General features: G+C 44.1%; 1 protein-coding gene across 1 annotated transcript; it reads left to right on the top strand.

Annotated features, from left to right (window-relative positions):
- Window positions 1–1362: 1362 nt before the first annotated feature.
- On the top strand, window positions 1363–21300 carry LOC116984693 (cathepsin D-like). The gene is made up of 9 exons (XM_033039003.1): window positions 1363–1518; window positions 6407–6563; window positions 8816–8939; window positions 11395–11513; window positions 13641–13840; window positions 15202–15324; window positions 18177–18321; window positions 19322–19420; window positions 20323–21300. The coding sequence occupies exons 1-9, from the start codon at window positions 1451–1453 to the stop codon at window positions 20482–20484; spliced, it is 1197 nt and encodes a 398-aa protein (XP_032894894.1). The 5' UTR covers window positions 1363–1450; the 3' UTR covers window positions 20485–21300.
- The last annotated feature ends 490 nt before the right edge of the window (window positions 21301–21790 follow it).

Below are 21790 nucleotides of genomic sequence, written 5' to 3'. Positions count from 1 at the left end.
AGCCTGGACGAACTACGTCAACAACCAGCTGACTATTAAACACTACAACCTCTAACTAAACTTTAGACTTCAGAGACCAAGCATGGAAATAGGCCCTTCGGCCCACCGATTCCGTGCCGAACAGTGATCATCCCGTACCACTGTCCTACACACCTACAATGTACCCAACCAAAATATCCTGACTACAAGTGCTGTTTGTATGGAGTTTGTACATTCTCCCTGACACCACGTGGGTTTTCTAAGAGTGCTCCGGTTTCCTCCCACGCTCCAAAGACGTACAGGTGTGTAGGTTAATTGGCTTTGGTAAAATTGTCCCTCAATAGTGTTAGTGTATGGGGATCACTGGTCGATGCAGACTCAATGGGCCAAAGGGCCTGTTTCCACGCTGTATCTTTAAAGTCTAACATCATGGAACTGTACAGGCCCTTCAGCCCACGATGTCTGTGCTGAATATGATGTCAAGATAATCTAACCTCGCTCATCTGTCTGCAATTGATCCATATCCCCGTCCCTCCATATCCATAAATCCCCATTCCCTGCATGTTCATGTGCCTATCTATAAGCCACCACCGTATCTGCCACCAGCACTCCTGGCAGCGCGTTCCAGGCACATTGTAATAGATACAAGCAAAGATTGGATACAAGGGAGCTCGGAGTTCCAAATCCGCCATCCGCTGCCCCCATAGTGGTTGTGGGATGTTCTGAAAGGGATGGAACAAGCACTATATAAATGCACGTTTTTTTTTGGCCTTGTAGAGGTAGAGATATAGAACTGTACATGCCTTTCAGCCTACTGAGTCCATGCCCAACATGATGGCAAAATAAACTAACCTCATCTGCTTGCAATTGATCTACATCCCCTATCTCTGCATATGACAATAAACTCACTTGAACTTGATATCCATGTGCCTATCTAAAAGCGTCACAAACGCCACCATCGTGCATGCCTCCACCGCCACCCCTGGCAGTGCGTTCCAGGCACATTGTAATAGGTACAAGGGAACGCTGAGTTTCAAATTAATACAATTACAAAACAAAATATCACAAATGGTGCAAATTTAAAAACACAAAAGGAGAAAAAGCTGGAAGCATGCTTTGGCTAAGGCATACTGACAGGCATAAGTGTGTGTTTGGAACCAATGCTACGTGTTCCCTGTGTGTTTTTCCCCATCTCCTGGTGCAACATTAAAATGTTGCAGTTTTCTAATACTTCAAAGGGAAAATGTGGTCGTAAACTTGAGGCATTTTGATAAATGCTGTCAGCAGGCGTGGAGTTGTTGAATGAAGGGAGGGAGGGAGGGAGAGGGTTAATTCTGCGCTGGGTGAATGTGGTTTGCGAGAGGGTTGCGTGCGGCGCTGGACTAGCTACGCTTCAAGGCGGAGCTGGGCGCTCCATTTATTGGGTTGTCCGCGTTAAGAGCCCTTGAGTTGGACGTTTGCACTCGCTGCCATGAAGCTCGCTTCCTCGCTGGTGTTGCTACAATTGGCTGCAATCGCCGTCTGCGATGGACTCTTACGGTGAGAGACAGAGAATGCATTGAATCTGTTGTTGATCTCTTGCTCACAGTGCAGCCTCTAACTAATAGAACAGCAGTATCATTTTCACCCAGGGCGCCGGTAATTGTAGTATCGAAGGTCAGAGTAGTTACCGTACGATTGGCAATGTTGTTATTACAACAAAAGTAACATATCAGTCCATCGCCTCAATTAAAAACTTTTTTATCCATATATATATATATATATATATATATATATATAATATATGTGTTTTTGATTTAATTCTATATATAGAATTGAGGAAATACTGGTTAGTTTCGCCCAGTCCATGATTTTTTAATTCACTTGTCTGCTTTTTAACAGAGAAGAGGTCTAAATATTTTGACTGTGCTGCCTAAATAGTTGTATCCAGCAGTTAGACCAATGGCCAGATGACATAGGATATGATTTGGGGCCATTCGGCCCATCGAGTCTGCTTCACCATTCGATCATGGCTGATCTATCTGTCCTCTTTCAACCCCATTCTCCTGCGAGGTTGAGAGGGGAAAAAAGTTTCAGTTTTAACATTTGAAACAGTCACCACTTTGGGTACAAAATAGCCCTGGGGTCTATTTATTTCCCCCTCTCAACCCCATTCTCCTGCTTCCTGACATAACCTTTGAGAATGTGTAGGAAGGAACTGCAGATGCTGGTTTACACCAAAGACAGACACAACATATTGGAGTAACTCAGCGGGTCAGGCAGCATCTCTGGAGAAGAGGAACAGGTGACATTTCGGGTCGAGACCATTGTATATTTGATCGTATGTTTGGATAGCGTGCAAAACAAAGCTTTTCACTGTACTTCAGTACATGTGACAATATGAAACCTAAACCTGAAGATGGGTCCCGACCCCTAACGTCACCTATCCATGTTTTCCAGAGATGCTGCCTTACCCCCTGACCTACTCCAGCATTTTGTGTCTGTCTTTGGTATAAACCTGGATTTGGTCACTTGGGATTTGAATGGTATGGAACAATAGAGTTGTATGGTACCTTGATTCCTTGTTGGTGTATGGTGACTTTTATAACTCGGAATTCCAACAACTGTTCAGTGTAAACATAACTTGTGGTTATCTACATGTTTTTGTCTGCAGATTAGATGTTGCTTTTCAGAATGCATTATTCAACAATTTATGAGAACTAGTTTTGTCTGAATCTGAACGGTTGAATACTGGGCCAATGTAATACTGTTAATATAAATCAACGTTGATGTGAAAAAAAATGGAATTCAGATGAAATAATGCAATAAATATTCATCCCCCAGACAGTACATTTCCTATTTCACCTCGCTTGTGCATCTTGCTCTTTGGATATGTGGGTGATGACAATGAATAACTAATATTAATGCCAAGAGAAAAATACAGTATTCACAGATAAATCGACCATGTCTGGGACAGGAATGTAAGTTGGACTGGGTAATGGAGAGTAGCATCTTATTTTGGGAAGAGAGACTGGAAATTGAGCTTGAGACTCTATATGGGTACAAGCAATTGGTGTCAAGAATATACCGACAATGGAACAACAACATTGTTTCTTGCAGGCATAACAAGCTTGCAAGTGCAGAATATGCAGATGAACATAATCAATAATTCAACAAATTAGTGGGGGAAAAAAGCAGTGTACACAACAAGAAAAAAAATCAATAATTCAATAAATTAATCACTTGCATTGGTGCAAAAAAAATCCAGTTTAGATAAATGATCAATAAATAAATTAATAGTGCAAAAAATGTAGTATTCACAGCTAAATGCAACACATTAATAACTAATTAGTGCAAAAGGGCAAAATACATTAAATAGAATAATCAATAATTCAATACATTAATAACTAATTAATGCAAATAGAAAAATACAGTATGCACCAAATGTAATCAATAAATTAATAACTAATAATGCAGTGTACACATATAATGGTAATTCAAAAAGTTAATAACTATTAGTGGAAAAAGAATACAATATACACCAAAGTATAATCAATAATTCAACAAATTAATAACTAATATGCAAATAGAAAATACTTTGTGTCATTTTTTTTCACCAATTTGGTTAATCAAAATATGTAATTTCCAAAGATTGTCAAATAGCAATTCTCCAAAACAAAGTGATCTATTCAGGAAAAAAGAGATTATTCCCTCTGTGCCTAATCCGTCTCAATCGCAAAACCCAATTCAAAGGATCTTTTGTTGTCACGTGGGCACTGCCCAGTGAAAATCTTTTTGCATTCTCATACATGCAAGAGTCACCATCTTTTTTTGGAACCAAATGGTATGTGTTCCAGTGTTGAACATGGAAGTCTATTTTGTTTTTATTTTTTTATTAAATTTATGTCAATACTTTGTCCTCTTTTTGTCTGAGTTGTAAACGCTTTAGGCTTTGGACTTACAGGAGATACAGTGTGGAAACAGGCCCTTCTGTTCGACTTACCCACACCAATCAACATGCCCCATCAACACCAGTCCCACCCGCCTGCTCTTGGCCCATATCCCTCTGAACCTGTCCTATCCATATACCTATCCAATTGCCTCTTAAATGTTACAATAGTACCTACCTCAATGGTACCTACCTCCTCCGGCAGTATGTTCCATACACAATCTGCCCTTTGTGCAACTTAACCCTACGTCCTTTGGTTCTTGATTCCCCTGCTGTGGGCAAGAAGACTGTCCATCTATCTGATCTATTCCTCATGATTGTGTACACCACTACAAGATCACCCCTCATCCTCCTGCGCTCCGAGGAATAAAGTCTTAGCCTGCCCAACCGCACCCTATGGCTCAGGACCTTGAGTTCTGGCGACATCCTTGTAAATCTTCTCAGCACTCTTTCCCAGCTTGACAACATCTTCCCGATAACACGGCGACCAAAACTGAACACAATGCTCTAAAATTTGGTGCATAAAGTTCTAAAATTCTATTTGAGGAGGACAGAAATCCTTTGACTGTGTCAGAATTCACCCAGAATCACCCGTCGACTAACACTGCTGAAATGTGGTATGAGTTGTATCCAAAATAGACACAAAATGCTGGAGTCTGGTAGTGTCTCTGGAGAAAAAGGATGCATGTATTTATTTTCGGGTCTCGTTCCGAAACGTCACCTATCCCTTTTCTCCAGAGATGCTGCCTGACCCGCTGAGTTACTCCAGTATTTTGTGTCCATCTTCGGTGCAAGCCAGCATCTGCAGTTCGTTCCTATACAAGAATTGTATCCATCTGATTTGCTACATGACCAAGACCTTGCACACCAAGAACGTAACTGAATGTGATGTACATCCCCAGGGTACAAGATGTGTAACATGTAAGTGCAGATGCAAGAAACTGCAGATGCTGCAATCTTGCGTAAACCACAAAGTACTGGAGTAACTCAGGGGGTCAGGCAGCATTTGCAGTTACTCCATCACTTTGTGTTCTGAACATGCAAGGCCACGCTTCCTTCCCGAATGCTTGCTTTTGAGGTTACCAGCACATTGTTTCTAACCTTCCTTGCAGTCTTTACCTGCCCCTAGAGACTAATATGAGTTTAGAGCAAATAAAATCGATAATCTTGCTGCTACAGGAATCTTTTAACTGTAGCATGAGAAAATTGTACTAAAAACATGTTCTTGATTAGCGGTGGCATGGTGGCGCAGTGGTAGAAATGCTGCCTTACAGCGCCAAAGACCTGGGTTTGATCCTGACTACGGGTGCTGTCTGTACGGAGTTTGTACCTTCTCCCTGTGACCGTGTGGTTTTCTCCCACCTTCCAAAGTAAAAATTGCAAACTGTCCGTAGTGTGTAGGATGGTGTTAGTGTGTGTGGAATAATGCCAGTGTATGAGGATCGATGGTTGATGTGGACTTGGTGTCGCTCCCTATCTCTAAACCAAACTAAATTAGTCAGGCTGTCAAAGGTTATGAGGAGAAGACAGGAGAATGGGGTTGAGAGGGAAAAATAGATCAGCCATGATCCAACAATGGTGGAGTAGACTTGATGGGCCGAATTGCCGAATCCTGCTCCAATGACTTAAGAAATGTCAATTTTTTTGTATGAAACATTAAACGCTCTTATAGAATAACTGCATATACAGTATTAAGCAAAACACAAAGTGCTGGAGTAACTCTGTGCCATCTGTGGAGGGGATGAGTAGATGGCTTTTCAGGTCGGGACTCTTCTTTAGACCGGATACATTGCCCTGATCCTACCTCGAGTCGTGACCAGCTAGCAACAGAAATGCTGCCTGACCAGCTGAGTTACTCCAGCACTTTGTGAAACGTCACCTATCCATGTTCCCCACAGATGCTGCCTGACCGGCTGAGTTACTCCAGCACTTTGTGAAACGTCACCTATCCATGTTCCCCACAGATGCTGCCTGACCAGCTGAGTTACTCCAGCACTTTGTGAAACGTCACCTATCCATGTTCCCCACAGATGCTGCCTGACCAGCTGAGTTACTCCAGCACTTTGTCTTTTCCAGAATCTTCACATTTTAAATTTAGTTCTAGTTTAGAGATTTAAAGCTCAGAAACATGACCCTTCGGCCCACCGAGTCCGCGCCGACCGGTGATCCCTGCACACTAGAACTATCCTACGCACTAGGGATTTTTACAATGAACAAATTTACAATACCATTCACAATTTGACCAAAGCTAATTAACCTACAAACCTGTACGTCTTTGGACTGTGTGAGGATACTCCCAGATCACCCAAAGATAACCCTCGTGGTCACGGGGAGAAAGTACAAACTCTGTACAGGCAGCACCCATAGTCAGGATTGAACCCGGATCTTTGATGCAGCAATTCTACTGCTGCGCCACCATGGTGCCAATATGGTTTACTTTCTTAGACCCTAATTCTTACAACTACATAATGTTATTCACATTTTTCTTTCATTTTGCAGAATCCCTTTGAAAAAATTCCGTTCAATTCGGCGGACCTTCACTGACACTGGGAATAGCATTGATGAACTTCTTGCAAGAGACCAAAACTCCAAATATAACCTTGGTTTCCCACAAAGCAGTGAGCCCACTCCGGAAACACTGAAGAACTATCTGGATGTGAGTACCGTCTCTTGTGATTGAGAATCTGACCGCATAATGGGAAATGGTGAATAGGCAATCACCGTAATAATTTAGTCATAGAGTGATACAGTGTGAAAACAGGCCCAACTTGCCCACATTGGACAACATGTCCCATCTACACTAGTCCCACCCGCCCGCGTTTGGTCCACATCCCTCCAAACCTTTCCTATCCATGTACCTGTCTGTTTCTTAAATGTTGGGATAGTCCCTGCCTCAACTACCTCCTCTGGCAGCTTGTTCCATACACCCACCACCCTTTGTGTAAAAAAAAAAGTTACCCCTCAGATTCCTTGAAATATTTTCCCCTTCACCTTATGTCCTCTGGCACAGTGACATTTGTATCCCAGTGTTGGCTTTTTGAGCTTGGAGGTCCTGATGTCGATCTCTGACCAGAGACCGCGGTCTCCGTGATGTTAAGTCCGCAAGCACCCAAGGCTGGCGAAGGGATTGCGGGCTCCGCGATGTTAAGTCCAGCAGGCTCTCTGCGGTGGAGCTCTCAAAAGTCAGTCTCCAGCAAAGGCCGCCAACTCCTCGATGCTAGGCCTCAGCGTGGACGGAGATACGATACGGAAAAAAAATCCGTCAAGGTAAGAGATTAGAAAAAAGTCCCCCCGTCCCTCCCCTTCATCCCCCACTAAAAAACATACATTTAATACATACTATTTAAACACAAAGAAGGAAAGGACAGACAGATTGCTGGCGCCACCCGGTGGTCAAAGAGATAACATTGAAGTCTGATAAAGTGTGATTTAAGATTGTACAAAGGTCTCCAATGAATAGATGGGAGGTCAAGACCTCTAGCTGATGAGGGGACTTAAAAATTGGCTTCAGAATTTGAGCATCTTTTGCCCTTGGTTTCACTGCAGCTGCTCTGCAGGAAGTTCGGAAAGCTGCAGAGAAAGAAATTAAAATACACTTGAAAAGCTCATGATGTTTGCAGCAAGCCTGACTACATCAATCGGCCACAGCAGCAAACTCTTGTTACGTTATCTGTCTCGGGAGATATTAGCTGAGTCATTCAACGTGATGCATTGCCTCATTGCTGTCACATGTGGCCTGAAGTCACTTGTGACTCCACCATTCTTTATTTGATTCAGCTATTTAAAAAAAAAATACAAGCAAGATGGTAATTTTAACATCCAACACTTCCACCTCTCCTGTAGAATTCTCTTCCTGCATAGTTCACCCACAGATGACTGACTTTAACTATTTTCACTCAATTTGATCAGTGGCGCAGAGGTAGAGCTGCTGCATTACAACACCAGAGACCCCGATTCGATCCTGACCATGGGTACTGGCAGTACAGAGTTTGTACATTTTCCATGTGGGTTTTCTCGGGGTGCTCCGGTTTCCTCCTACACTCCAAAGATGTATGGGTTTGGGTTAATTGGCTTCGGTAAAGTTGTAAATTGTCCCTAGTGTGTAGTATAGTGTTAGTGTACGGGGTGATCGACGGTTGGCGTGGGCTGAAGGGCCCGTGTCCGTGCTGTAAGTCTAAAAATGATACAAGATCCTGTGATTGAAAAGTGACCAGCTTTGATATGATATAAATTAAGATATGATATAAATGAAGGAACTTTAAAATGACACTTGGTCGTCTAAAAATGTAATGGGACCAAAATTAACCCAATTTGGCGATTCAGATTACATCTTCTCGTGCCTACACTTTGACAATATTTGAATCTCTGTCCCGATGTAAAATATTTATTAAAGCGCTCATTTGCATGCCACAGTGCGAATTTATTTTCGTTGGGATGGGAACTGTGTTTATTCAAAAAAAAGTCAAATTTTTGCACTAAGAGTATTTGAGGTGAGAAAGTAGGGTTACATTTTATTTTAGAGATATAGCAGGTTGACAGGCCCTTTGGCCCACCGAGTCCACACCGACCATCGATCACCCGTTCACTGGTTCTGTGTTATCCCACTTGCACATCCACTCCCTGCACTCTAGGAGCAATTTACAGAGGGCCAATTAACCGACAGACACGCAGGTCTTTGGGAAGTGGGAGGAAACCGGAGCACCCGTTGAAACCCTTGTGGTCACAGGGAGAACGTGCAAACTCCACACAGACAGCACCCAAGGTCAGGATCAAACCTGGGTCTCTGACGATGTAAGGCAGCGGCTCTAGCAGCTGCGCCACTGTGGCGCTCTGATAAATACAATACGTTGGTTTTCAGTGGATACGAGTTACTGCAGGTGCTTCTAACAGCCACTCTCTGTTTTCTAGGCGCAGTACTATGGCGAGATCAGCATTGGCACTCCTCCACAGATGTTCACCGTGATATTTGACACTGGTTCCTCCAACCTCTGGGTTCCTTCCATTCATTGTTCCGTGTTAGATATTGCTTGCAGTAAGTTGCTTCTGTTGTCTTTGGTGCGTGCTCAACTTTTAGCCTGGGAAGAAGTCTGAAGTAGGGTCTCGACCTGAAACATCACCTATTCCTTTTCTCTAAAGGTGCTACCTGGCCCGCTGAGTTGCTCCAGATTTCCGTGTCTATTTTTGCCTGAGATGTGTCCAGAGTCAAGAGTGTTTAATTTTCATATTTTAAAATTTACAAGTACAGCATGGAAACAGGCCCTTCGGCCCACCAAGTCCACGCCGACCAGCGATCTCCATACACCAGCACTGTCCTACACACTAGGGACAATTTAGAATTTTTACCAAAGCCAATTCACCTACAAACCAGCACATCTTTGGAATGTGGGAAGAAACCGGAGCACCCGGAGAAAACCCACGCAGTCACAGGGAGAACGTACAAACGTCGTACAGACAGCATCCATAGTCAGAATTGAACTCTGGTCCCTGGCACTGTAAGGCAGCAGCTCAACCGATGCACCACTGTGCCGCCGTGTATGTACTGAAATGGTACAATTAAATTCTTATTGCAGCAGCACTCGGTCGGGACCCTTCTTAAGACATAAGTGATTGATTATAATGTTGCTATTGTAACGTCTGGGAACTGGATTAAAATTCAGACAGGGCAAATGGATTAAAATGGAGATCCAAGCAACTGCAGGTGATGGTTAACAAAAAAAGGCACAAGAGTAACTCAGCAGGTCAGGCAGCATCTAAAAGGCACAAGAATAACTCAGCAGGTCGGGCAGCATCTCTGGAGGACATGGATAAATGATATTTTTGGTTGGGACCGTTCAGACTGATGTGGGGGTTGGGAAGTGTCCCATCATGAAAGTATGGAAGCGGTATTTCCATCCCGACCATCGATCACCCGTTCACACTAGTTCTATGTTATCCCACTTTCGCATCCACTCCCTGCACACGAGGGGCAATTTACAGAGTGTCAATTAACCGATAAATCAACACGTCTTTGGGATGTGGGAAGAAACCGGAGCACCCGGAGGATACCCACAGGGTTATAGGGAGAACGTGCAAACTCAACACACGTAGCACCTGAGGTCAGGATCGAACCCGAGCCTCTGGCGCTGTGAGGCAGCGGCTCCACCACACATATCAGAGTGTAGTCTGTGCCAATATATTGACAATAAGCGAGTTCAGTATTCCGACTGCACATGCCCAGGTCAAAGGTCACTATGCATAAACAGCCCTGGAAAGCAGTGGAGCTGTGAACCTTCATTTCTTCTGTTTTTTCCAACATTGATTCTTCTAGGTAAGAAGATACTGCTTTCAAACTAGGAAATAATTGTATTTATTGTTCCTTTGTTAAAAACTAATATTATTTAAATGTTTTTATTGCTTTATGCTTTGGTAAGTGAGCGAGATTGTGCTCGTCTGTGATCGGTGTCGGGTCCAGATCTGTTGAGTTGCTGTTGAACCGCCCTCATCCCTAGTCCTGGGCGGCCAGGGGGGTTTGGTCGCTGGCGGTCCCCGGTCCGTCGGGGTTGGGCTGGAGTTGGCGCTTCTTCTCCGCGCTGGCTGTGGGCCTGGGGCCGCTGGTGTCATCGGTTCAGGGCTGTCGGTTGGCCCGGCGTGAGTTGAGCTGGGGTTGGCTGATGAATTCCATTGCCTTGAAATGAGCAGAATAGTGAAAGGCAATGGAATTCTTCAGGCCCACAGCCAGCATGGAGAAGAAGCTCCAACTCCAGCACCCAACGACCACCCCCCCCCCCGGCGCCGACGAAAGCCAAGTACCAGCCATACACACAAAGCACTGCAACAACTCAGCCTCTGTCCCGCGCTGGCTGCAAGCCCGGCCCGACACCTCCGGCCGACCAGGGACGGGGATGGGGACACCCAGCAGCAACTCAACAGACCTGGGCCCGACACCGACCAGGGACGAGCACGATCTCGCTCACTCACCAAAGCATAAAGCAATACAAACGACAAAATAATCTTAGCTTTTAAAGGAACCATAAATACAACTAAATCATAGTTTGAAAGCAGTATTTTCTTATCTAGAACCGTTTTTTCCAAAGATGGAAAAAACGGAAGAAATGAAGGGTCACTGCTCCACTGCTTTCCAAGGCTGTTTATGCATAGTGACCTTTGACCTGGGCATGCGCAGTCAGAATACCGAACTCGCTTATTGGCTAGGTAATTCAATAGAATATGGATGCTAAGCGATAAACAGTGTGGGGAAATAGAAAAGTCTGACTCATTGAGAAAGATTTCCAAGAACATCTTATGTACTTTAGGTTCAGTACTGAATCATCTTCTCAGGGGGAATATACTATCTTGCATATCTTACTGAAGGAAAATAATCTATGGGTCTGCAGTGTGGAAATATTGAGTCACTGGTAGACCTTTCACGAGAAGCATCATTAATATGATTGTTAAAATGCCTTTTTAACAAATTGTCCTAAAATTAACATACCTTTTTTAAATAACAGTGTTGCATCGCAAGTATGATTCAGCGAAATCTAGCACGTACGTGAAGAATGGAACAAAGTTTTCTATCCAGTATGGTTCTGGCAGCCTCTCAGGATATCTCAGCCAGGATGCAACCAGTGTAAGTACCGAACTTCTACCTGCACGGCAACCAGGAGATGGAATATCAGAAGGGCAAGCATTTTTAACCTGTGGTCCATTTGGAAAATGCAAAACTTACAGCAACTTAAAAGACCATGGGTAATCTAAAGATGAAGTGACTTGCAATTTAGGCCATTTGCTTCCTGATATGTAACTTCCCATATTGTCCTTTTGTCATACGTTCATAAGTTCTTGGAGCAGAATTAGGCCATTTGGCCCATCAAGTCTACTCTGCCATTCAATCATGTCTGATCTATCTTTCCCTCACAACCCCATTCTCCTGCCTTCGCCCCATAACCCCTAACACCGTGGTAATCAAGAATCTATCTATCTCTGCCTTAAATGTATACATTGACTTGGCCTCCACTGCCATCTTTGCCAATTAATTCTACAGATTCACCACCCTCTGACTAAAGAAATTCCTCATCATCTCCTTTCTAAAGGTTTTATTCTGAGGTTATGGCTTCTGGTCCAAGACTTTCCCACTAGTGAAAACATCCTCTCCATATTCACCCTCTCGAGGCCTTTCACTATTTGTTAAGTTTCAATGAGGTTTTCCCCTCATCCGTCCATACTCCAACAGTTCCATCAAACGCTCAACATATGTTAACCCAATCATCTCATATACTATCTCTGGACCCTCTCCAGCGCCAGCACATCCTTCCTTAGATATGGCCCAAAACTGCTCACAATTCTCCAAATGCAGTCTGACCAGTACCTTATAAAGCCTCAGCATTGCCTCCCTGTTTTAATATTCTAGCCCTCTGGAAATTAATGCTAGCATTGCATTTGCCTTCCTTACTTGCAAATTAACTTTTTGTGAATCCTGAACCAGCCGTACCAAGTCTTTAGTTTAGTTTAAAGATACGGCATGGAAACAGGCCCTTCGGCCCACCGAGTCCACGTTGACCAGCGATCCCCGCACATTAACACTATCCGACACACACTAGGGACAATTTACCAAGCTTATTTACCACCAAACCTGTACGTTTTTGGAGCATGGGAGGAAACTGAAGATCTCGGAGAAAATCCACGCGGTCACAGGGTGAACGTACAAACTCCATACAGACAGCACCCGTTGTCGGGATCGAACACGGGAGTCGTAATCTCCGCATTTAGAAAATAGTCTGTGCCTTTATGCCTACTGCCAAAATGCATGACTCCACACTTTGCTACGCTGTATTCCATCTTCATGGAGATGCAGATGCAGGTTTTGGAGATGCAGTCCTCTTTAACAACATCTGTGAATCTATAATTAGTGTAGACCATAATTTGCCATCCTTGTTTCCCTTCCTGCATTTCTCCTGTGTTGTTGGATTAAACACGTTTCGAGTATCTACTTTTTCCTTTGATCTGCCAAGTTCAAGGATTTTTCTTGATTGAAAGACACATCATGGAAACTGGCCTTTCGGCCCACCGAGTCCACGTTGACCATCGATCACCCGTTCACACTGGTTCTATGTCATCCCCCTTTCTCACCCACTCCCTACACACGAAGGGCAATTCACAGAGGGCCAATTAACCCACAAACCCGTACGACTTTGGAATGTTGGAGGAAACCAGAGCACCTGGAGGAAACCCACGTGGTCACAGGAGAATGTGCAAACTCCACACTCAAGACAGCACCCGTAGTCAGAATCAAACCTGGATCTCCCACACTGTGAGGCAACAGCTCTACCAGCTCCCAATTGCAAACAGAGGTGGGAGTGTTTTACTAAGTCGGATGTGGTGGTAAATTCAATGATGCTTATCATCACATGTACTTGAGTATAGTGAAATTCTTTGTTTTGCATACAATCCAGCATACAAATCATTCTGTAGATAAGCACAAGCATAGATAAGTACAAAAGTGCAACAATTGTAGTGCAAGAATAGTAGACTTCACCCAGACGGTACACAGAGTCACAGCGTTTCTGGACCTAACTTGTGTCCTTCAAATTTTAACGTTCTTAATAGTACAGAGTCTTATCTTGGCCTCAAAGGCCCGTTGTCCTGGCGACGGCACTGGGTGGGTGTTGCAGGGGTTGACCTGGCCTGGCGATGCTGTGGGCTTTCTCCACCGCTGCTCTTGATATTAAATGAAGATTGCCTCTGCTCTGATCTGCAGATCGGTGATATCATAGTTCAGAATCAGTCGTTCGGGGAGGCCACCTCGCAGCCTGGCGCCACCTTCATCGCTGCCAAATTCGATGGCATTCTCGGCATGGCCTACCCATGTATCTCAGTCGCTGGTGTGGTCCCAGTATTCGACAATATCATGAAGCAGAAATTGGTAGAACGCAATGTGTTCTCTTTCTACTTGAACAGGTAAAATGTTCCCATCGCAAGTATGTTCCAGTTCTCAGCGCACCTGGTATTTAGGACAGAGGTGCGATGAACTGCAGATGCTGGAAACCTGAGCAAAAGAGCTACAGTATAACTCAGTGGGTCAGGCGACATCTCTGGAGGATGTGGACAGGAGATCTTTCAGGTTTTCACACTAATTTGTCGTAGGAGGAAGCTGGAAAAGAGAGGGGGGGGGGGGGGGGGGCGGGAGATGATAAAGCCAGGTAAGTGATAGGTGGATAGACACAAAGTGCTGGAGTAACTTAGGGGGGCAGGCAGCATCTCTGGATAAAAAGCCTTGTTCTCTAGAGAGGCTGCATGATCTGCTGAGTTACTCCTGCACTTTGTGTTTATCTTTGGCATTAACCAGCATCTGCAGTTCCTTGTTTCTATACTAAGTGATAGGTGGATACCGGTGAGGGTTGGGGGGGGAGGGGAGGGTTGATTTGGAGCAGGGTGGAGTAAGTGACAAAGGCTAGAGGTGAAAAGGAGGCAAAAGGGTGTGAGATAAGTAGAGGAAGCGTGAAATGTAAAGTCACAGGGAGGAATATTGGTGAAAGCCAGTAAAGGGGAGAGGAAAGACAGAGGAATGAATGGGAAATGAGGGTTGGAGATGAATGTACAAACGAGAGGAAAGAAGCAAATGACTTGGGCACAATAGTGGGAGAAGTGGGTGCACACTGGAGTGGTAGATACTAGAAAGGGAGCAGTGGGGGGAGGGGGGGGGGGGGGGGGGTGGTTATTACTTAAAATTGGAGAATTCAATGGATTGAACCATTAGATTGTAAGCTTCCCAAGCAGAATACAAGATGCTGTTTCTCAAGTTTGCGTGTGGCCTCACTATGGCAATGGAGGAGGCGCCGTGTCGGCACCGACCAGCAATTACCCCCTACACTAGCACTATCCTACACACTAGATACAATTCACAATCTTTACCATAGCCAATTAACATACAAACCTGTATGTCTTCGGAGTGTGGGAAGAAACCGGAGCACCCGGAGAAAACCCACGCGGTCACGGAGAGAAAGCACAAACAGCGCCCCTAGCGTCTCTGCCGCTGTGAAGCAGCAACTCGACCGCTGCTCCACTGTGCTGCCCTTTTTTTTAACAATAACAATAAGTGGGCCTTATAGAACAAAGATAGACACAAAATAATGGATTAACTCAGCGGGTCAGGCAGCATCTCTGGAAAAAAGGAATGGGCGTTGCTTCGGGTCGGAAACCTTCTTCAGAACGTCTTTATAGAAGGTCTGAGCCATTTGGAAAATCCTTTTAACTACTTTCTGTTCAATAACTGTGTTCTTCGGTGGTGATGGTGATGATGTTTTTGTGCACGTTTCTAGGAATCCAGACACTCAGCCTGGAGGTGAGCTCTTGTTGGGTGGCACAGATCCAAAGTTTTACACTGGAGATTTCTTCTTCGTGAACGTAATCCGGAAGGCATACTGGCAGATCCAGATGGATGAGTAAGATCTTTTGCGAGTTCATGTTCGTTTTGGGTATTGAAACATACTTCTGAAGCTTTGCTGTGCATTATGTTCAAATGAGGTACAAGTTGGAGTGTGTTCTGTGGTATCGTTTGGCACATAGAGAGTCATAGAGTCATACAGCATGGAAACAGGCCCAACTTGCTCATGTCGACTAAAATGCCCCATCTACACTAGTCCCACCTGCCTGCGTTTATCCCATATCCCTTTTAAACCTTTCCTATCCATGTACCTATTCAAAATGTCATTTAAAAGTTGTTACTGGACCTGCCTCAACTACCTCCTCTGGCAACTCATTCCATGTGCCCACCAACCTCTGTGTTTAAAAAGTTATCCTTCGGGTTCCTATTAAATGTTGCCCATGTCACATTAAACCTATGTCTCCTGATTCCTCGACTCTGGGTAAGATTCTGCGCATTCACCCTATCAATTCCCCTCATCTTATAAACCTCTATAGCCTCCTCAGCCTTGTGCGCTTCAAGAAATAAAGTCCCAGCCTGCCCAACCTCTCCCTCTAGCTCTGCCCCACAAGTCCTGGGAATATCCTCTTAAAACTTCTCTGCGCTGTCTCCTACTTAACAACATCTTTCCAAATCAGGGTGACCAAAACTGAACACAATACTTCAAAGGTGACCTCGCCAACATCTTGTACATAGCCCCAACCCTGTGAATATTCTGCTTCTTGAGAGTGTCACCTCAGTTTATCGTGTTTGCAGTTACATTTAGAGAAAGTGTAGGACGTTGCTTATTGTAACGCAAAAAAAAAGAAAAACTTATTTTGGTCTTGTCACTTGATTGAACCTTCTGCTCTAAGACCCTTAACAGCACTGATGTACAGAGGGATCTTGGTGTCTAAATCCACAACATCCTGAAATTGGCAACACAAGATAGTGTGACGAAGGCTAATGGATGCTTCCATCATTGGTTGGGGCATTGAGTTAAGAGTCAGGAAGTCGTGATGAAGCTCTGTTTGGTTTAGGTTAAGTTGAGTTTAGTTTATTCTCACATATACTGAGGTACAGTGAAAAGTTTGTTGCGTGCTAACCAGTCAGTGGAAAGACCAGACATGATTACAATTGACCCATCCACAGTGTTTAGATACATGATAAAGGGATAACATGAATAATGTTTAGTGCAGTTAAAGTCCAATCAAAGATAGTCCGAGGGTCTCCAATGAGGTAGATAGTAGGTCAGGACTGCCCTCTAGTTGTTGGTAGGTTGGATATGCCGCATTTGGAGTATTGTGTGCATTTCTAGTTGCCAAATTACAGAAGGATGTGGAGGCTTTGGGCAGGTGCACAAAAGGTTTACCAGAATGCCGGGATTAGGGGGTATTAACTACAAGGAGAGTTTGGACAGATTTCATTGATTTCTCTAGAAAGCTAAAGGTTGGAGACTTGATAGAAGTATATAACGATAGATGGGGCAGACATTCAGAACCTTTTTTTCAGTGTGGAAAGGTTAAAGACTAAAGGACAGAGTCAAAACGTGAGAGGAGCAAGGCTAAAAAGGAAATGTGTAAAGTAAGTTTTTTATTACATGGAGTGTGGTGGGTTGCTGCAATGCACTGCCAGGGGTGGTGATGGTGGAGGCGGTCACGATAGTGCCGTTTTAAGAAGCTTTCAGATAGGAACATGGAAGTGCAGGGAATGGAGGGGTGTAGATCGTGTGCAGGCAGAGGAGATTAGTTTATCTTGGCACCACATTTGGCACAGACGTGGGATGAAAGGCCTGTTCCTGTGTTGTACTGTTCTATGTTCCTTTCCTCTACTCTCCAGATACCTGGGTAGGGTGTGTGTCACAAATTATACTCTTCAATTAAACCATTTTACCACCATCTCACAGCCGAACGTTAATATTACAGGGAAACTATATGTCCTAAGTCATTTTGTGTGAAGATATGGATGATTGTTGCTCTCATTTGTATATTTACACATTCATACATTTTCAAACATTTTTAAATTAAAATTACAAAATTACACATATCAGTCTCTTCCTGACAGCTTTGGTTGTGTGTTCCAATTCAAATACATTTTTTTAATATGGTCCAATTGCTTTTAATTTTTACTGGGTGCTTATTTTTTTTCTATACCATAGAAAGCTTGTATAAATGCAAACTGTATTTATGGTCTTGTTTGTTTGTAGATGCAGCATGGAAATGGGCCCTTCAACCCACCGAGTCTAAGCTGACCATCGATCACCTGTTCATACTAGTTCTATGTAATCCCACTTTCACATCCGCTCCCTACACATTAAGGACAATTTACAAAGGCCAATTAACCTACAAACCTGCACATCTTTGGGATGTGGGAGGAAACCGGAATATCCAGAGGAAACCTCACAGGGAGAACTTGCAATCTCCATACAGACTGCACCCGAGGTCAGGATCAAACTCTGGTCTCTGGTGCTGGGAGGCAGTAGCTTTACCCACTGCACCACTACTCCATTTGTTTCAGGACTTGTAAACAAGATATCTTGGTACACTACAAGAGATGGCTAGGGTTTTTACATTCAATAAATAAGGCGGCACACTGGTAAATCTGCAGCCTTACAGCGCCAGGCCCAGGTTTGAAACTGACTACTGAAGCTGTCTGTATGGAGTTTTCACGTTCTCCCTGAGACCACGTGGACTTTCTCCGGGTGCTCCGTTTTCCTTCCACATCCTACAGACGTGCAGAATTGGCATCTGTAAATTGTCCCCAGTGTGTAGGATAGAACTGGTGTACGATGTGATCACTAGACTTGGTGGGCCAAAGGGCCTGTTTCCACACTGTATCTCAAAACTAAACCTCAAAACTACTGTACACTTACTGTTGGTGTGTTCTTTTCAGAATTACTGTTGGTAATACATTGACTCTGTGTAAAGGAGGGTGTTCAGCTATTGTGGACACAGGAACTTCAATGATCACTGGTCCTAAAGTCGAAATTGAAAGTCTGCACAAGGCCATCGGAGCTGTACTAATTACCCAGGGAGAGGTGAGGAGCTGTGTTTCTAATTTCTGCAATCATACTCTCTTGCTTCTGAAACCACGTGTTCACTTGCACGAGCAGTGAGTTTGCTACAGACTGCCAAAGTCCCTGGCCCAGAGAGGGGAAGGAGCCGGTGGTGCAGCGGTAGAGTTGCTGCCTTACAGCACCAGAGGCCTGGGTATAATTGCATGTAATTGCTGACCACAATAACACTGTCCTACACACACTGGGGACAATTTACAATTGGACCAAGCCAATTAGCCTACACACCTGCACACCTTTGGAGTGCAGGAGCAAACCGGGAGAAAACCCACGCAGGTCACGGGGAGAACGTAAAAATCTCCGTACAGGCAGCACCCGACGTCAGGGTCGAACCCGGGTCTCTGGCGTTGTAAGGCAGCAGCTCTACCGCTGCGCCACTGTGCCATCCTAGGGAAACGCATGCGAGATGTTTCAAGTCGAGGCCTTTCTTCAGATTGGAGAAGGATCCCAACCCGAAACATAACCCATCCTTTTTCTCCAAAGATGCTGCCTGACCCACTGAGTTACTCCAGCACTTTGCGTCTATCATAAAACACGGTAGTTGGCCAGTTTAGAATTGCTTATCGTCGGTGCTTCTGCCATTTTAGGAATTTTCTGGGGGGGGGGGGGAATGGTAACAATCAGTGGGGTGGGGGGGGGGTGGTGGAGAGAGAGCGAATGGGGACCATGGGGGGATGGGGGGGGGGTCTAAATTCTACTGCCACATGCGGCGGACTGGTCGATGAAGATTTGTACTGTAACTTTGTCGACACCTAAACATGGCAACATCTTTGTGCTGCCTAGGTGAGTTCTGCAGTGTGATTTTACCGGGTTGTATTCTAAAACAGCATTTCACTATGCCTAGGTACATGTGACAATAAAGTTTCATTGAAGATCACAAGCATCCATTATTTCATAAAACATTCTTCTTAAAAATACTGTAATTGCTCTCGACAATTTATCGCTGATGTTTTCTCTCCCACAGTACAAGGTTGATTGTAACAAAGTCTCCACACTCCCTCCTGTCAACTTTATCATCAAAAAGAAGAGCTTCACTTTGACTGCAGAGCAGTATGTCCTTAAGGTGGGTATTCAGTCTAAAGGGCTATCTCCATGAGATTTATTAATGCTAATCTGCAGGAAAATAGATAGATGGCTGGTGTCTGGTCTCCCTGACTCTAAAAAAATAAATCAGATTCAAACTATCTGCAGCCAGATTGAATGGGGATGGACCAATGTAGTCCATATGTTATAGGAGCAGAGTTAGGCCATTCAGCCCATCAAGTCTGCTCTGCCATTCAATCATAGCTGATCTGTCTTTCCCTCTCAACCCCATTCTCCTGCCTTTTCCCCATAACCCCTGACACCCTTACTAATCACGAATCTGTCAGTCTACGCCTTAAAAAGAAATCCATTGATTTAGCCTCCACACCCGACTGGCAATGAATTCCACAGATTCACTACCCTCTGGCTAAAGAAATTCCTCCCCGCCTGCTTTCTAAAGGTACATCCTTTTATTCTGAGGCCCAACTTGTCCACATAGACCAAGTTGCCCCATCTACACTAAACCCACCTTCATCTAAGCCTGTCCTATCCATTTACCTGTCTAAACATTGTGATAGTACCGACTTCATCTACCTCCTCCGGCAGCTCGTTCCCTACACCCAGTGCCCTTTGTTCAAAAAAAAAGTTGCCTCCCAGGTTCCTATTAAATCTTTCTCCCCTCTCCTGAAACTCATGTCCTCTGGTTCTCGATTCCACTATTCTGGATAAAAGACACTGTGCATTTACCCTATCATTTCCTTTCATGACTTGATGGGCCGAATTGCCTAAATCTACTCGTATATCTTATGGTCTCATGAAAACTCTGCAGTTTGTTGGGGTCTTGCTTATAGATGTTGGTGGACGGTGTGTTCTTGCTGTGTAGGCAGGCACTTGTCTTGCAATGTAGGTTTTTTAACAACATTATTCACTGTTCCTTTCCAGGAACAACAGGCTGGAATGACCATCTGCCTGAGTGGATTCATGGCTCTTGACATCCCCCCTCCCGCCGGCCCCCTCTGGATTCTTGGGGACGTCTTTATCGGGCAGTATTACACCCAATTTGATCGAGACAACAACCGAGTTGGATTTGCAAAAGCTGCGTAACGATGGTTCCTGTGTCAACAACTCAATAGAATAATAAAAATGTGCAATAATATTTGGATCCATCTTGTGGCAATGATCGAGAATCTCTGTTAGGTTAATGCTGTTATGACATTTGACTGTGACTTTGGAAGGTTTGGGAAAGGATTCTTCAAACTAATGGAAGAGTAGAACATGAGTAACATTTTGGAAATGTGAACTTCTGTTCAGGACTTTAATTTGTTCCATATATCTTTTTTCTGTTAAAACCTTCATGTCCTGAACATTGCATTGGTTGCAATTCAATTTGGCTTGTTTCTACTTGATATTTCAAAAACAGCTTGAAATTCCCCTTTTCCACTCCTTATTTTATAAAAGAGTAATGGATCCAACCAAGTTCAAGTTATGAATTGATTTCTGTTTTCCAAGTAGTGACGAGTTTAGGCAGTGATTTCTCAAGGCTGTTGTATAGCCCAGTGAATAATAGTCCTATTAATACTCGTGGTGCAGTTGAGATATGAGGACTCTTTGAAACAAAACGTCTGTATTTTTTTCCTTCTTGCAATTTGCTCTATGGGAAGTTCGCAAAAAGAAAAAGTGACTACAAACACAATGTGAAGGTGGGAGGTGGAGTTACGAAGGTGTCACAAGTTGGGGAGGTGGAGATTGCGGGAGTGTGTCTGGAAGTGTAAAATTGTTGCTGTCAAAACCATTAATATCAACAAGTTGTTCAACAGTGTTGGGATTGATGAGTCAGAGCTGATGTTTTAAAAACTATTTGAATGTGACTATTTCTGATTGTATTAATGGTGCATTAAATAAAATGAAATATCATTGTAATCAAACTGGTATATTTTTCATTGCAATATCAACTGTTGCTTTAATCTAATCAGTGGCTCTCTTGATAGAGATAGAAGCCATTGGTTCACATATTAGCCATGGCATGTATTTTGGTCACCCTGTTGTTAAGCTGGAAAGGTTGCAGAAAAGATTTCAATGGTGCTTTTATTGTCACGTACGTGATGTGCTAGCAGTGAAATTATTTTTCATACAAACTGTCGAGCAGAGTCTTGGCATGCCCCGATCCTTGATTAACAAGTGTACAGAAACAGGCCACTGAGCCCTCATGCAAGATGTGTCCTGTTTAGCCACCATTTTCACGCTCTAGTTCTTATGAGCGGTGCCTGTTGCAGGCAAGGCGCAGGTTATTGCAGGCTTCCCGCCATCTCCTACCTTGGACACCATCTTCCTATCCTCGCCCGTCCACCTTTGTTTTCCGGGGGGCGCCTCCTGCAGCGAACCTTGAGAGCGTTGTAGGCGAGACCCTCGT

This window comes from Amblyraja radiata, chromosome 20 (assembly GCF_010909765.2).
Source record: "Amblyraja radiata isolate CabotCenter1 chromosome 20, sAmbRad1.1.pri, whole genome shotgun sequence".
NCBI classification, from domain to species: Eukaryota; Metazoa; Chordata; class Chondrichthyes; order Rajiformes; family Rajidae; genus Amblyraja; species Amblyraja radiata.
The sequence above is the reverse complement of the archived record's forward strand: the minus strand, read 5'-3'. Positions and strand labels throughout refer to the sequence as shown.